General features: G+C 40.8%; 2 protein-coding genes across 2 annotated transcripts; one reads left to right on the forward strand and one right to left on the reverse strand.

Moving 5' to 3' along the window:
• Positions 1-129: 129 nt before the first annotated feature.
• Positions 130-8,592, forward strand: LOC133124842 (solute carrier family 22 member 4-like). Its single transcript, XM_061236375.1, has 10 exons — positions 130-841; positions 936-1,039; positions 1,348-1,502; positions 2,004-2,175; positions 2,855-2,981; positions 4,451-4,551; positions 5,049-5,263; positions 5,417-5,599; positions 7,430-7,565; positions 8,433-8,592. The coding sequence occupies exons 1-10, from the start codon at positions 452-454 to the stop codon at positions 8,530-8,532; spliced, it is 1,683 nt and encodes a 560-aa protein (XP_061092359.1). The 5' UTR covers positions 130-451; the 3' UTR covers positions 8,533-8,592.
• A 1,657-nt stretch (positions 8,593-10,249) lies between these two features.
• Positions 10,250-16,614, reverse strand: LOC133123789 (voltage-dependent anion-selective channel protein 1-like). The gene is made up of 9 exons (XM_061234337.1): positions 16,529-16,614; positions 14,995-15,064; positions 14,470-14,519; positions 13,743-13,895; positions 13,519-13,571; positions 12,704-12,931; positions 12,225-12,375; positions 11,536-11,593; positions 10,250-11,412 (listed from the first exon to the last, which is right to left on the reverse strand). The coding sequence occupies exons 2-9, from the start codon at positions 15,059-15,061 to the stop codon at positions 11,321-11,323; spliced, it is 852 nt and encodes a 283-aa protein (XP_061090321.1). The 5' UTR covers positions 15,062-15,064; positions 16,529-16,614; the 3' UTR covers positions 10,250-11,320.
• Positions 16,615-17,492: the final 878 nt, after the last annotated feature.

The following is a 17,492-nucleotide window of genomic DNA, read 5'->3' on the forward strand; positions in this document are numbered from 1 at the left end:
TTTTGTCCCTCCCAAGATGCCAATTTCGTCAATTTTCACGTGGTCAAGTGGGTTGTCTATATAAGGAGTATGATCCGATTTTTGGCTTGGGATTCATATGCCCTTTATAGCAGAGCGGGTGCGCGCATGTATCCGAGATGATCCAATACTAGATTCACTGATCAAATCGTAGTACACGTTTATGAAAACTAGACGCATCAAATTATCCTAGATTGTTCAAGCGACATATATGAAATAGGGCCCTGGATCTGGGTTGGTTATCCTATATTTTTCCATTTTTCCTCTTTAAATGCTTAGGCTGATTGATTGATTAAATTAATACTACAAACCTACTGTTGAACATAAATAGGCTACATGCGAGGGAAAACACGGTGGTAACATTCAGCGGAAAGTAGGTTAGGCTATAGAAATTGGCCAAATTAAGTACTACTTGGTCAAACATCTCCACAAGATGAGAGACTATGATGATATCACAGAATTTCTGGGCCAGAAGGGACCTTATTTTTGGACATCTTTTTTTCTGCTTAACTTAATGTTCATCAACGTCGGATACGGTACTATGTACATTGTGTTTGTGGGTGCATCGTCCGCTCACCAGTGTCAGATACCCGAGAATGTCAACCTAACGGAAGCCTGGAGGAGTGCCAGCATTCCCGCAGAAATGGTGAATGGGAAGATTCAATACAGCTCGTGCAAGAGGTACAGTCTGAACGAAATCAGCAAGCTCTCGGCTCTCAACTCCAGCCCTGTGGACATAAACCTCACCCACATACCGCAGGAGGGCTGCGTTGACGGCTGGACGTATGACAGATCCACATTCTACTCCACTATTATCACTGAGGTAAGTGATTAAATGCATGGAGTACAATGAATATGCTCACATGTCGAGCCTTCATCAATGTCTTTATGATGCAATGTGATCTGTTATTTTGCAGTGGGACCTTGTTTGTGACAATGAGTGGAAAGTACCATTCACCACATCCACTTATTTCATCGGGATACTATGTGGATCTGTCACGTCTGGGCAATTCTCAGACAGGTATGATCGCAATAGTGTGTATGACAACATTGCACCTGCATGCTTTTTATTATTATTATCGTTTTCTTGTGGTTTATGTGTACCGAATTATGTGTACCGAATTTATACAGTGAATATCCAGCTGTGTAAAGTACATTCAGTTAGAAAATTCATACCAAAATGTTAAGTTGTGGATAAGTGTCTTAATATCCATGCAACAGAAATCTATGATGATGGCATTTTTGATGAAAGGCAGATTTATGAGGGATAACTGTTAAGCACCGCTCCAGCATTGTTTCAATAATTCCACATTTCTCCTTTTCTCTAAGGTTTGGAAGAAAGCCCGTTCTTTTCATCACTCTTGCGGCACACTTCGTCTTCCTGCTTATACATTCCTTCTCTCCATCATGGGAATTTTTTTGCCTGGTGTTTTTTTGTGTGGGCATTTGTCAAACGTCTGTGAATGTGACAGCATTTGTTCTTGGTAAGTTCAATTACAGCAGTTGATAAGAATAATTTTATTTTTTATCATTACATCCAGGCCTATTAGTGACTATTCACAGGGGTTCGCAAAAACTTTGGTCAAATTTGCATGTTTTGTATAATCTCTCATTGAATAGAAGTTGGCATACACTCTGCTTGATACAAAGTTGAAACATGGTGGCCTGCAGCGTAGTGGTTAAGGTACATGACTGGGACCTGCAAGGTCGGTGGTTCGATCCCCGGTGCAGCTGCAATAAGATCTGCACACGCATCAGGCCCTTGAGCTTAACCCTGCATTGCTCCAGGGGAGAATTGTCTCCTGGTTAGTCTAATCAACTGTACATTGCTCTGGATAAGAGCATCTGCCAAATGCCATTAATGTAATAATGTTGTTGCTTGAGGGCTCCAAAAGACAATGAGCTTGCCTTTTTCATCAATGATATTCTTGGTTGCTGAAATATGAAAATATGCCCCACACTGGACTGTTCCCCTCCATGCCTAGGGACAGAAACACTAAGCAAATGGATGCAGGGCCTCTTCGCGGCCCTTGGAGCGTTCCTCCATTATTGCATTGGCTACATGCTGCTGCCCGCCATAGCCTTCGGCTTTAGAGACTGGAGAACTCTGCTCTTCGTCTTGGCCTGTCTGACCATCCTGCATGTCCCATTATGGTGGTAAGAATCTTCACCTTGGCCTGTCTGACCATCCTGCATGTCCTATTATGGTGGTAAGAATGGATGATAATAGAATACAATAGAACAGGATAGATCTTTTTTAGCATTGATGTACATTTTTTCTCCAGCTCTAAAATTAATTTAAAAATATCTTAAAAAAAAAAAAAACTTTATTGTACATGGATCAGCAAACATCATTTCATTATGCAATTTCACATTTGCTTTGGTGGTAGTGTTAGGAATGTGACCACAGTTTTTATACATGCAATCCAGACCAAGTATACCAAGTATAAAATGTTGCAGTGTTCTACACTGTAACATTTGAGGTGTTTTACCTTGTGTTGATTTGTCTGAGACCTTGGCTGTATAATCAAGAATCTGCTTTATAATTGGGCAGTGGTGAAGTACAATGGTTCAGGAACTGGGCTTTCAGGTCAGGGGTAATAGGTACAAGTCCCAGGTGGAATACTACTACTGGTACAAAACTGCTGTCCGTGTTTGAAATGCTTGATGGCTCCATGTAATTGAACCCGCGGAGCTGATTCTCATTTGTGTTTTTTGACAGGCTGAGTGGTTTCTGTTAGTAAAATGCTTTATAAACTTAAAATATGCAAACTATGTGTATGATTTTGGATTGGAGAACTGAAAATGTAAGTATTGCGTCAATGCTCTGTGCCAGGTTGATTTCAGAGTCTCCCCGTTGGTTACTGTCCCAAGGCAGAGTAAAGGAGTTTGAAGACATTCTGAGATACGCTGCCGACAAGAATGGGGTCTCACTCCCAGACCCCATCTTCAAGGAATCAGAGGTACATGAACTGTATAATCTTAAATCAGAGATCTGACACTGTCATTTCTGGAGGGCTGCAGTGGCTGTTGTCCTTTGTGTCCCAGAATTCCTTTGCACAACAACAACCATGCATTGTATTGCTTGTCTCACACCAAAATGACTTCAATTGATTGTCATTGATTGTCACGGCTTTGCTTCCAAGGCCTACATTGGCTGTTGATTGAAAGGAAACAACAAAAGCCCTAAATGACTGGAGTCCAAATGGTGTGTTACAGTCCCATCCAAAAGTATTGGAAACGTAAGGCCAATTCCTTTGTTTCTGCAATACACTGATTTGGGGTTAGATAAAAAGAGATAAAAAGATGAACATGAGACAAGAGTTCAGAATTTCAGCTTTTATTTCCTGGTAAAAGTATTGGAACAGAGTATTTAAGTAAATGAAAGTAAATAACACTTATTGACATCACCAAACCATTGTATTCTTCTTTTGTGATGCTTTTCCAGGCTTTTACTGCATTCTCTTTCAGTTATTTGTTTGGGGGTTTCCCTTCAATCTCCTCTTCAGGAGGAAGTGCTTCGTGGTGTTGGCAATGCGTTTTGGGTCATTGTCTAGCTGCTGTGGAGGTTAATCTTGGTCTCATCAGTCCATAAAACATTGTTTCAGAACTTTTGTGGCTCATTCTCTGTACTTCTTCGCAAATTGTAATCTTGCATTCTGATTCCTACTATTGATTTGTGGTTTGCATCTTGTGGTATAGCATCTATATTGCTGCTCCCTAAGTCTACTTTAAATGGTTGATTGAGATACCTTAACCCCTGCTGTGTTGAGATTGTTTGATGTCACTGACTGATGTTTTGGGCATTTTCTTCACAGCTCTCACAAGGTTTCTATCATCAACTGCTGTTGTTTTCCTTGGTCAACCTGTTTGGATGTCTGTTGCTCAGTACACCAGCAGTTTCTTTCTTTTTCAGGACATTCCAAGTTGTTGTACAAGCTATCCCTAATGCTTCCCATATAATCTTAAACATGGCTAGCTTTTCTCACAAAGACAGTCTTCACAGGCAGAACCCAAGGCTAAAACCAAGAGTAGACATTCAGAGCTATTTAACGGCAAACATCTGGGCAACAAGAAATACCTGTCAGTCACATGTTCCAATACTTTTGCTCACCTAAAAAATGGGTGGTCTGATACAAAAGGCGATATGTTCTAAGTTGTTTAACAAATCTAGATAATACATGAGATGACAGATAAAGATCTGTCATCTCATGTACATCTTTTGACCTGAAACTCAATTGTCTTCAGTGTATAGCAAAACCAAAGGAATTGACGTTGCTGTTCCAATACTTGTGGAGGGCACTGTACTATAAAATATTTTCTTATTTATCATTGCTCTGAACAATAAATATTGAAAAGCTTTCTTCATAAACATATTATCAATATTAGGTTATTGGGGAAATAATTTACAGAACTGTTTTGTTTTCTACAGTTGGAACGTTTCATTTCTTACAATGAAAAAAAACACACTATCATTGATGTTCTGAAAGGCAGAAATATCAGAGTCATCACAATCATGTGTTTGTTATTATGGTGAGTGTAGAAACCATTTGTTTGTGTACAATACACACATACTCTCATCCATCAACATGCATGCACATGTGACACCACACACACACACACACACACACACACACACACACACACACAAACTGTTAGGACCCAGGATCTCTCAGTGGATGAACTCATCCAAGTCAACTTACTAGAGAAAAGTAAATGTTTATTGAATGCCATGCTGGCCCACCCGAAACAAAACAAGTTTGCAGTACAGCAACCTTCAGCATACTGGCTGTATGGCCTGGCTTAAATACCCTCAGCCTGTCTACTTTATCTATGAGGTCCTACCTCGTTCTTACAGGATGACATAGGTTTTATTTATCAATGTTGTGTACATGCTTAACTATGCATACATAAAAATCCTGAACCAATCAATATGTACATATACATACATGCAAACATCATACACACCTTAGTTAATGAACATAATTCTAGTGTTAATGACAAATATTCTACTTCTCATCTCTTCGTAGGCTAGCAGCAAACCTAGGGTACTTTGGGATTTCTTTAAACACATCCAACTTGAGCGGAGATCCATACCTCAATTGTTTCCTGTCTGCAGCTGTTGAAGTCCCGGCATATTTCACTGCTGTTGTGATTATCAAGCGCTGTCCCAGAAGACCAGTTATCTCCACCTTTTTCTGTATAGGAGGGGGTCTCCTCTTCTTCATTCAGCTCATCCCAGAAAGTAAGACCTAATGTGGGTTTGTGTGAGTGTGAGAGAGAGAGTAAAAGAGAGAGATAAAATCTAAGGATGCATAGTACCAAGTACTAACTTCATTGTAGGTTGCATTGTCCCCGATAAATAAATCAGTAAAGATCCATGAATTCTATATTGTAGATCTCACAGAGCTGGCGATATTCCTGGAGCTGTTTGGGAAATTTTGCTTCACCATGTCCTTCTGTGTGCTGTACATGTACACGGCTGAGGTGTACCCAACCGTGCTGCGCAACAGTGGCGTTGGTATATGTTCTTCTACCTCACGCATTGGGAGTATCATGGCCCCATATGTGCTGTACCTAGGTAAGAGGGTCCAAAGTCCACATTTGGTGTGTTTATGTTGAGTTGAATGCAATACAGATAATTTATATGCATAGCCCTTAAAGCTTGGGTAGGCGATTTCTTTTTTTGGTAATATTTGGTGAAATTCTCTTCACATTTTGACAGCTAGCAATAAACCAACTGCTCTGGGCAAAAATCCGATATCTGACTGACCCAGGACAGATTATCAGGGACTTCCGTTTTTCATCGCCCCCGGTAGCTAACATCCAATGAGGGCAGCTCTCAGCAAGGACCGGCCTTACCTGCCTATCAAAATTGTGGCGCGCGTCCCATGAGAGGCTGACTGGAGAGGAGGGGGTGGGTTTTTTGCCACTTTACATTCAAAATCTCTCTCCTGACCAGATTCTGCTCGCGCCCAAAGATCAGCTACCACAGCTTTAAAGGCAGACTATACAGAATGTCTCACTCCTGTATTCGTAGCCGCGGTCTGATATGATTCGGAGAACATCAGCATTAGTAGTTCCTTTCCACTCATGCCATTTAGCAAGCTATTTAACTGACGTTAATTTAGCTAAACGTTAGCTAGTGGTGACACTAGAAACTGATGCTAGTGCTAACACCAGTGGATTCCAGTCTGTTCTCTTGCCTGCTTGCACAATTCTGTATCATAAACACACCCACTCACAAACGCATCATTGCTTTTATTTTTATGAGACTTATGAATGTCCGGGAGAGGAAATATGCCGGAAGAATCTTTGATGACATTAGTACTGTGCAGTGGGACCAAGCTATCATGGCCTCTGTTGTACAAAACAGAATTTTATCCAATGCGATATAGGTCAAAGATCAAGTACAGAACACGGGTCAGATACTTCTCATGAAGTATTTATAGTCTATAATATATCTATATCTATAGTCATAAATATCAAGTCTAATTCCCACAGTAAGCATAGGCTTAGTCAGTAAAGTTATGGCAGATCATAATATAGAAATGAGGCGCGATTACAAGAGATATGATAAAGGGCTTCAACATTAAGGCTTGAAGATACAAGTGCAAAATGGAACTGCTGGAAGATCAAGACACATAGCCTACATGGAGTGATACTAAATTGGGATAGAGATAGTCAAGGCACATTCTGAAGAGGTGTGTCTTCAGACTACAGTGGAAATGGGCAGTGAGTGAGCAGTTCATAGAGGAATGAGGAGGTTGTTCCAGCACTTTGGAGCTAGTGAAGTGGGTGAACTGGTGTGTAGGGTTGAATTATGCCCTGTATGTAGGAAGGGGCTGTACTGCTGGCTGCAGTGTAGGCCAATCTGGACTTTGAATGAGGTGCAGTGACTATATGGCACAGAGAAGGGAACAGGAATCTAGATGGGAGATTACGTTTGCCTGGATGAATATGTATGGTCAATTCCATCTGGTGTTGTACAGGAGGAGTCTGCGGGATGTTGCCACATTGTGCTCCTTGAAGTCCAGCTGGTCATCCAGGACCAAATCCAGGTTCTTCACAGAGCGAGAGGCAGACACAGTAGTATTATCAATAGTGATGGTGAGGTGAAGGACAGAAATGACCATCTCAGCCAATGTGGAAATTAGTAGTTTGTGGTTGACCATGTTGAATGCTGCAGACAGGTATAGAACAATCAGGTCAGAGGTGACAGACGAGGCTCAAGCAAGTGCCTCTGTCACAGACAGCAGAGCAGTCTCTGATTGCCCGGTTCAGAAGCCAGACTGGTGAGGGTCAATCAGGTTGTTCTGACGGAGAGAGGATGTTACAGGCATATATAACATAACATAGCCTGACATAATGTAAAATTCCTCTCATTATGTACCTTTGATTTTTAACCCAGGTAAATGGAACCCATTTCTGCCCTACATCATCTTAGGAAGTCTCACCTTGGGGTGCTGTTCTGTCAACCTCTTCCTGCCAGAGACTTTTAATCGGACACTGCCCGAAACTCTGGAGCAAATGCAGAAGTTCAGGGGGTATGGATCTGTCTGTCTCTTTGTGTTGCTTCATTCTGTGCAGCTTACTCAGCCTCAAGTATCAAGTGTCCAGCCAATTGTTCAGTATATAAGTTCAGTACACTGGATGAGAAAATTGTCTGAAAAGTTTTTCCAAATTTAGTGTACTTATAACCCCTGGATGTGAGACACATTTTCAGGGTTTTGCTGAGTGTGGTCATGCCTGAAACAGCCTCATAGCTACTGTGTCCTCAAAATATGCATGGTCTTCTTAACAGTATGTTTGGACTGTTTGATATATCCTCCATACTATTTCCCAAAGGTGCTGCAGAAGTGTTGTAAGATGCCCCCCTTGCAATAAAAAGGCTTTGCCTCTTCCTCTCTGATTTATTGGACTGCAATTGGACCCAAAGATCTTCCTCAGAATATGTATATAATCTGGGGATTTTAAGTAGGCTACATTTGGAGAACATTTTACTTACTAAACAACTTTCTCATCCAGTGTACTTTCGGTCTGCATTTGGGAGCACATTTTGTACTAAAGTGAGTAGGCAGGTTGTTTAGTAGACTGTACATATTTTTAGGACACAGTTGTAACGTGGCCATAGTCATAGGCCAGTGGTGCCCAATCATGTGTATTGGAGCGCAGAGATTATGCAGGTTTTCATTCCAACCAGTCACTTCACCTGCTGATTTCACAAATGAACACACCTTCAACTAGACAGAAGGGAAGTAATTAGTGATCAGCAGATGCAGTGATTGGTATGAAAACCTGCATGTTTTCAGCCCTCCATAACACGTGATGAGGCACCAATGCCAGAAACCCTTCCGACATTCTCTTGGACTTTCTTAAATTCTTTTATTAACCAAATGTATTTGCTTTAACAGGTTTAACAAGTGTACCAAAGTAGAGGGCCGTGAAGAACATGACCAATCCATTACCACAGAATTACCACAGGAAGTCACATTGAGAGAGTGTACATTCTAATTTTAATTGCTAATTTTGTATTCCTTATTGATTGAATGTACCATATTATGTAAAATAAACCCATACATGCATATACTATCTTTTGCATCTCATTTGGAAATTTTACTCTTAAAGGATTTATTTTGTGTTGTTCTTTGCCTCATTGACTAAATCCAGCTTAATCGGAACTTAATGTGTCCCAGCCTTATGTGGCGTGTATGCATACATAATATACTTTTATTGAACCCCATGGGGTAATTTGTTCTCTGCATTCAACCCATCCTAGTCATTAGGAGCAGTGGGCTAGACCAGGATTTGAACCACCAACCTTGCAGCTCCCAGTCATGTTCCTTAACCACTATGCTACAGGCCACCCAAGGTGCCCATATGATAATGTCAGTGGGTGAAGTCATGAACAGGGCCTTTACAAGTTGCTATTGAACTATTGAGCAGTTTTCTACTTCTGGTCAATTTATTTCAAAATATCAAAATATGCTAAATGTATTGTTTACTTTAAGGTGCTGGGTATATGGGACTTTATATGCGTCCAGTTCCCTCCGGTTCTTAAGGAATGACAACCACCACAAATACATAACCCTTTTTAATTATAAGTCAGTGTTCTACAACTCCATTGCAGACAACCCTTCTCATTGTCATATTATCCTGTTAGAAAATGGGCATGTGGACACTATGGGGATATTTTTGAAAGACCTGACAGGAATGCTAATGAAGTCCTTGCAGTAGAAGAGAATGTCCAGCTAGCGGATTGAGCTCATAGGAGGATCCTGTATTGAAGTTTGCTCTGTTTTTTATTATGGGGCAGCCTATGGCCAAGTGGCTATGGTGCTTTACCCAGATGTGGAAGGTCTGCCCTCACCACCAGTCTTTATGAACTGAATTCACAAAGAATTTCTACAGTACATTTCATAAACAGCAACCTAAAGTACAAAGAAAACAGTGAAACCGTACAGGACAAAACTACTGATAACAGTAGATGATAACAGTCAACAATAAAATGTTGAGAGATAATAAGCCTAAAAGTTTACTGTCATTTGTCTGGATGCGGTGCTGTACATGGTGGGCCACGTTTGTAGTGGTGTGATGTACAGAGATCAAATACAAAATGATGCCAAAAGCAGTTGGAACTCTTTCATGGCACAAAGCAAAAGGGGCCTGAAACAGTGGAGGGCATCAGAGAAAAAGAAGCAAAATAAAAAGGAGCACCAGTCATTCTGCACCATTAACTATCACAAGTTAATTGGGTACTTATTTTAGCGTGGGTCAAAGTAACAAAAGCATTAACTTAGAGGGGTTCAACATTTATCAGCAAGTTTGCATGTGAGAGCAGTTCATCCAAAACTGTTTTCTCTGGCACCATATTAACAAATAAGCATGATCCAGGACATGGACAAGCAAGCCTGATAAATTAATCTGTACAGCTTTGTTTAGGTATTGTCCATCATTAAGTCATGCCAACAACATTAGGTAGTGGCAATTCGTATTGGAATGAAAAAGTTTGTCTTTGTTAATGGTTAACTAATAAGTCTATCCTAGTTTTAGAATATATAAATACAAAGAAAACGTTAAATACATTCTCAAATGCAAAAATAATTTCATGCTTAATGTATTTGTACATCAATTCATTCTAAAGTGTGACCGAGGACTGCCTTTAGCCTGAGTCAGCCACATTGCAGTGACTCACCCTGCACAATGACACAACTGTACAGCAGACACCACGTAAATATAACCATTTATTTCACTTTCCCCAGTAAAATAACTGTTGTACACAGTGTGTGTATCTGTGTCCCACTGAATGTCCCCATTTTGCCCAACACATAAGCTTGAAGGAGGCTGCATGTGTGCAGAGTTTAACAGAGCATTTTATTGCTGTTCCACAAACCTGACAGAGGTCCAGCCCCCATACCTCATTAATGGGAGGGGGAGGGGGAGGGGGTGTTTGTGTGTAAAATATCTAACCAGAAGACAAGACACAAAACAATGCACTGAAATACCTTAACGAACTGAAAGATGTTTAGTGTCATTGAGGTCATCCGCTGCAAAAAGACCTGAAGCCAGCCTGCAGGCATATCTGTTGTTCACTCATGATGCCTTTTAGGCCATTGCCAGTTTCCAACTGCCGCAGGTTGTTGTCTGGCATTCCTAGTAACCAGCTAATAAACACTAATTATCGTTAGTGTTAACAAGCGAAGAAGGAATACTTGACAGGCAGCATAGTAAAACTTCTATTGCTGGAAATAACCTCTAGAAAGATATTCCACAAGGCATTATGGGAGAATGACAGAAATATCTGCAGTGTCTCTCTCCCTCTGTGTGGCAATCACGGGAAAAGAGCATAGTTATCATTCAGGCCCAACATCCCTGGTGACCTGTGCAGATGAAACTGCTCCATCTACTGGGCATTGTGCAGAAAGCATTCACATGAGCAGAATGCCTTTTAAAGAAGCCTCTTCATTACTTATAAAGTACATAAATTAATAAAATAGTGTTCAAATTGGAAAGGAATTACATTGCATTTTCACAATTTCTAAGAACTACAGTTACACTACTTTACGTAAGTCTGAGCATCAGCTGCTGAGTACTTTTTCCCGTCTCCAAAATGACTCAAACTTAGGGACAACTTTCCACAGCAAATTAGTGTTTTGTTTTCCCAGGTATACACTGGCAGATCCTTTCACATACTTTTGACAAGACAACACCTGCATCCCTGGCGGTGAACATATAAGGGAAACATGAGGCTGCATGGCTACTGAATTAATGATTTAGGTCAGGATTGTGTTGCTCCATCTTCCTAGGCCTCAAACTCCAGCCCCAGGCCCAGCTTGTGGCCGCCAGAAGCGATGTTCCTCCCATCCACAAGAGCAGACAGACTCAGCTTGACTCCTGTGGGAAAGCCAGGGGGTTGAGATTCCAGTTTGCATTCGACTCGGTGTTGTACATTACGCTCAAATAATGTGCTTGTAGATGCATGCGCTAGTAATGGTATTACACATGTCCACCATTTACCTGGTTTCAGAGTTTGAGTGTAGCCCAGGCCCACCAGACTAGAATTGTTGACTTTGGCCTGAAGAGATGAAGCACAGATTAAAGGCCAGGACTACAAAGAGTAACCACATTGGCTGGTCAGTTATAGGTGCACATGTTTTTTCTTACACACTCAAAGAGTCAGCACATATTATTGTTTAAACTAAAATGAGTTATGAATTGCTGCCGATCAGAATGTGAAGAAGTAAGTGAATACAGAGTACTGAAACTGAATAAAAACCCTTGTTCTGCTCCCAGGTTGAAATTAACGACCTGACCTATTCCCAGCGAAAACAAAACATTTCAAGAAAATTGAAGAGTGCTCCAAACTGTTCCAAACTGACTGATGGGATTCTAGTGTGGTTGGGAGATGACATTATCATGGGAATGTTCCTCAGGATTATAATGCATTTATTGTTCCAAACAAGTATTGTCACAGCCACAGAAAAACATTCCAAACGTGCCACATAGTACCAAATTAATGGTAACATCCTGCTTAAATTCTTTTTAATTTAAATGTCCAAACTAAATAACATTCCTTCAATAGTACTTGTGACTTAAAAGAAATATAATTGCATGTTTGAAATATTTTCCCTAAAATCTCAAGAATATTCTGGAAACCAGAAACCAATAACTGGATTAAAAGTTTAAATATGACTAACAGCACATACCGAGAAGGAGGCGTCTGCATCAATGTGGTATTTGGCTGCAATGCCAAATCGCGTGTTGCTGTTCCCTGCTGTCCAGGCTAAATTGACAGCTGTCTCCAGGTTCTCATTCACTTTCTGGTAGATGGAGCCTCCAAACTCTGTACCATCATTCCTATAAGAAATCCCAGACCATCATGGGATATGTAGTCAGGAGAGTGTGAATGTTTATGCGTGGACATGTACGTGAGAAAAAGAGATTGAGATTGAGAGAGAGCATGTGAGAGAGAGACAGAAAAAATGTCAGTAAACCCGAAAAATCACAAACACCTTTAGGACAAATATCCAATATGCAATCAATTGAAAAAGTTAATCTGAAAAGATAAAGGTAACTGCATTTAAAATCATCATATTAACTTCACCGGGAAGATTTCTTAAAACTGTGCACATAAAACACTGCTTAAAGTGGTGTCATTTTACTCAGATATGGTAGCTGTACTTACACACTGGTGTGCAGCTGAAACTCATCTGTCCTGTAGCCCACAGCAAAGTTGCTCTGAGTGATTCGGTTTTTCCCAGCTTCAAAGGTCATCTGGTAGCCAGCCAGCCATCCCTCGAACCCGACCACTCCTGCGCCGTGCACGGCGATGCCGTTGATGTCATAGTGAACGTCACAGCCGACGTTGAGCTGCTCCCGGCTGTAACCAGCCAGGATCTTACCGCTCTTCTTGCTGGGAAAGCAGTGATTTTGTTAGATCTGTCTGCAGTGTTTTCTCTCGTCTCACTGTGCGAGAGCGACACCTCTGGTCGATCAAGCACCTGCAGCCATTATGTTAAATGTGCCAACAAGTGCAGTTTGTAGTCCCTCCCAAAGAATAACTGCACATCTCATTGGGCAGACCCCAGTACAAGAACCTGCAGCTGGCTTCTTAGGACAGTGTTAGTGTGCATTCTGGTAGATTGGTGGAGGAGAAATGCCACAATGGTACAATCTCAGGGACTACACTTGGGCATTCTGCATTGGAAAAATACAATGAAAGGCCTACAGCAGAGGTGGGCAACTTAATTAGCCATAAGCCATGTTTTCTCCATTTCTTGATAAGCGCATGAATGACAGCCAGAGACTGTCCTTGTGTCCCTAAGTGAAACCTTTCACTGTGATCTAATTAATCAGTTTTGGTGTGCACAGCCAATTAGCTAATTTTAGCCTGGGCAACTGGTGGAAACAAAAACCTGCGTACACACCAGCCCTCCAGGACTGGAATTACCCACCTCTGAGACTACAGAGTGCAGTCTGCTTACATAGTGTGCTACTTACCCTGTGATTGGTGAGAAGGAAGAGTCAATAGTCAGTTTCAGTCCTTTAAGCAGCTGAAGGGGGAAGCAGAGCATATGTGAGTGCAGGGAGACAGTACACATATGAAACTGTACAGTGTGTGTTGTGTGTGTGTGTGTGTGTGTGTGTGTGTGTGCCTGCATGTGAGGATGTGGGTGTGAGTGTGACCAGTTCAGGCACTAGTTCATGACGGTGCAAGTGGTTACCTGATCCTCCAATGTGATCTCTGTGCTCAGAGTATTGTCAGTGTTCCACTTCTCATTAAAGGTCAGTCCATGCTCCGCCCATTTGTACTTTGTCTGCAGAGCTCCTGTCACTTTGCTGGTCTCTGTGTTGGCTGATCCGGAGCTGGTGAACTCCTAAATTCATCATACAAACACATGCAGAATCACATGCATGCCACACCCAATATCACCCGTGTGTCACCCCAATGCCCCATACAATGAGTGTCCCATGACCCTTACGTCAGAAGCCACAGTAGACAAAAACGATTGAACTTGTTAACTGTCGCCTTCTCATTTTTTCCTTGTATTCCCTTGTACTTCTCATTGTGCCCTGGGGCCATGTACTGTGACATCTGAGATCTTTGTGAAACATAAATTACATCATTGCATTACATTACATTTTTGTCATTTGGCAGACGCTCATATCGAGAGCAAAGTACAGTTGATTAGATTAAGCAGGAGACAATCCTCCCCTGGAGCAATGCAGGGTTAAGGGCTTTGCTCAAGGGCCCAACGGCTGTGCGGATCTTATTATGGCTACACTGGGATTAGAACCACCAACCTTCCGTGTCCCAGTCATTTACCTTAACCACAACGCCAAAGGCCGCCCCCAAATAAAATAAATAGTGTGCTGAGTAACTTGCCTCACTAGTTTGTGGGCTCCCACTTTCTGTTCACATTTAAATAATTCTGTACACACAAAACTCACCAGTCCATTCTCTGCCTTGGTTTTTAAATCCAGCTTGATAAGGCCAAACCCTGTGACACAAGGAAAAAAGTTGTGGAATCCAGTTGTGAAAAAATCAGCTACTAAAGAAAAGTGCTACTAAAAACAGAAAACTACTGGAGATTCTCATTTACTTCCTGTCCTGCTGTGATTGGTAATAATAATTTAATATGATCAACTAACTGACACTGCACTGCATAACATTGCCTTTTTAAAGAAGTAATGTTCACCAAGAAGGGATCCTCACATCAGATGTGTATTTTACCAGGTAATTCAGCCATGTAGTCCGAAAAATGCCTTTCTGTGTTTTGCTGGCTACATAAATAAACAGATTTGTAAAGGGGTAAATAGCCTCCACAGATATGACTCATGAGCAGGCCAGTATGATGGACTGAGAGAAGTCTGAAAATAGCCTCAATCTTACACCTGTAAATCTGTAAGTTGTACCAGACATTTCTAATATAGAAAATAAGCAAATAATAATCATAAGAAGAATCTAGTGATTACCATAACCCTTGGTGAAGACATCTTTAGCTGGCTTTCCAAGATCGACATACACGGGCGGAACAGCCATCGTCTACAATGAAGAGACACAGATTTTGTTCCAGATACAATATTCAAATTTCAATCCATTCCTTTATTCACACGAATGGGCAAATCTTTACTTCTACAATTACAAATATTTAAGCACTCAAATTATTTGGGTATATCCTATATGTGAATACATACAAAAGCATACCACACAAATGCAAATGAATAAGAAGGCAGAATGCTAATATTGTTCCCACACCAGCTCCCACACCCACAATATTTTTATTATTATTATTATTTTATTTTTTTACAAGCATCTATTTTCACCAATAAGTTCTTATTTAGTATCTTAGTTTCAGTATCATATTTCAGGGATCTGCTGTAGTTTTGTCAAATTATATCAGGATCCGAAGTATCAAATACATATCGGAGCTAGGTCTGACGGTGCCGAATGTTACAGCCAGGTAAATTCTGCGCATTTAGTCATTAGGTCTCCCTAGAGGAGCAGGACTACCAAACAAAGTCTGTAACAAAGGCAGGAAGCAGAACACACCGTTCACAACCGGCCACATGAATGTTGCACAACACCCTCATCTATAGCCCTGTGTCCAGTTGTGGGCACCATTTAAAGCAAAGAAACATGGAGGGATCTTTCATTTAGGATTTTAAAGACTCAGGTTGATCATATCGGGTTGAATTCTATGATTTGAACAAAGAAAGGAATTAGAGCGGCCGCAGAACAACGATAATTCGAAGCAGTTATGGTAACAGGGGTCATTTTCCAGGGGTCATTCTCCAGTTCCTAATTCACCTAAATTTGTGATGCGATTGTCTTGACTGATTAATATCACATGGTTTTGCATTGCTTTTATTTTTCTTGCCTGTACAGGTCATCTACAATTGAAATTGAGCCTAGACCACGAAATATGAAATATAGCTTTTTTTGTAGGCTATATGCTAACATGCTAATATAAAAAGCAAATATAAAATAGTTCACCGTTTTAAAAACAGAATTATTTAATACGGACATACCGTGTCTTTTATAAATTCCATGTTATTGCAATTTGCAAGTGTATTTTAATGCATAAAGAAAGTGATGCTGCAATCATAGCCCCCATACCCACGTAGACGCAGTGGACCACGGATAGTGGACTGACTCACGGACGTGCATCCGTGCTTGTACGGTACCATAGCTAGATAGCTAAAACGGTTTCGAGTGCCAGAAAATGAGCTTGCTCAATAGATAAGCACTTTGCTCAAAGCATGAATATAATGAATTTCGAGAAGGCTACGTTATTGATATTCCATCAATTCTGAACATGATCCCAACCGCAAGGATTACTCCAGCTTAACTATAGTGCCGCGGCCTTGCACATCACACGCGACCCACCCACACCGTGCGTGTTTTCACGCCCACAAAGGTTTGTACATTATTTACAGTTCAATGTCACATAAATACAATGCAAGCTACAACTGGCGCACATCCACTTTCAGCGCAAATTTCACAAACCTGTTTTGAGAGTCGCTCCGTGAAAGAAACCCTGCCAGCTGAACAAAGGGCGGAGTCAGAAAAGGATTCGGCGCAGGACACAGGAAGTAACAGTGACAGCTCAGACAAATCAAATTGACTGATTTGAAAATTATAGCCTGTAATAAGTTTTCATATCTTTCAGATCACTAAATGTCAATATGGATTTTTCTTTTTTAGAACTGTGCAATATACGCCTACTGTGGGCTATTCAACATTCTGTCATAAGTAGCCTAGTCTATGAACTTTCAATGGATTCTAAAACATATGATAAACGGAATCATGCGAATACGATGATATTAAAAAATATTAAATTGAGTCAGTAGGCTTTTGAATAGACTTATTTGGGATAGAATATCTTGCGAGTCCAGAAGCTGAAATCGAATACTAACTACTAAAAAAGGACATCAATCCTACCGTTAGGAGCATACCTGACACGCCCAAAATCCTTGTCTCATTGAAATGTTACCCAATATCATCACAGATCCCCTTTAAATTAACTCATGATCTTCAATCCCTTTCATGGCAATAGAAGGACTTCCACCCGAGGGCGCTGTTTAGTACAGTACGGTTACAGGTTTTTATCGCTTAAATGGACTCAGTACCTAATGCCTTAAGTAAAAGTGTACTAGTTCATAAAATTAATTTAAATGTGGGCTGAAAATGTTATGGATAATGTTGAAAATTTACAGATACATATAATTGTCTGAAAAGATTTATTTTCTATGCAACTCGTTACAAAGCTTCGTCTCTTATAAATGAATAAATCCAGCAGCAAGACTTTTGAGGTTGATTCACCAGGTAATTCAGTACTCAAATGTACCTTTTATCTGCACTAACTGGTATGGCGTGTCCAAACTCACCCTGTTACAGAAAAGGACCTGAACCTGACTTTAACCTGAGTGAAAATACACAAAATCTTTTTTTCTGGATAAAATTAGATGAC

The sequence above is a fragment of the Conger conger genome, chromosome 3, assembly GCF_963514075.1.
Source record: "Conger conger chromosome 3, fConCon1.1, whole genome shotgun sequence".
Taxonomy (NCBI): Eukaryota; Metazoa; Chordata; class Actinopteri; order Anguilliformes; family Congridae; genus Conger; species Conger conger.

Bases quoted from the DNA above. Each gene is read 5' to 3' on its own strand.
- LOC133123789 (XM_061234337.1), bottom strand. From the start codon at position 15,061: ATGGCTGTTCCGCCCGTGTATGTCGATCTTGGAAAGCCAGCTAAAGAT. The intron at 14,520-14,994 runs GTAATCACTAGA...CTTGTGTCACAG, and splicing joins TGTCTTCACCAAGGGTTATG to GGTTTGGCCTTATCAAGCTG. The intron at 12,376-12,703 runs GTAAGTACAGCT...GATTTCTTATAG, and splicing joins TTTCAGCTGCACACCAGTGT to GAATGATGGTACAGAGTTTG.
- LOC133124842 (XM_061236375.1), top strand. From the start codon at position 452: ATGAGAGACTATGATGATATCACAGAATTTCTGGGCCAGAAGGGACCT. The intron at 842-935 runs GTAAGTGATTAA...GTTATTTTGCAG, and splicing joins ACTCCACTATTATCACTGAG to TGGGACCTTGTTTGTGACAA. The intron at 2,982-4,450 runs GTACATGAACTG...TGTTTTCTACAG, and splicing joins CCATCTTCAAGGAATCAGAG to TTGGAACGTTTCATTTCTTA.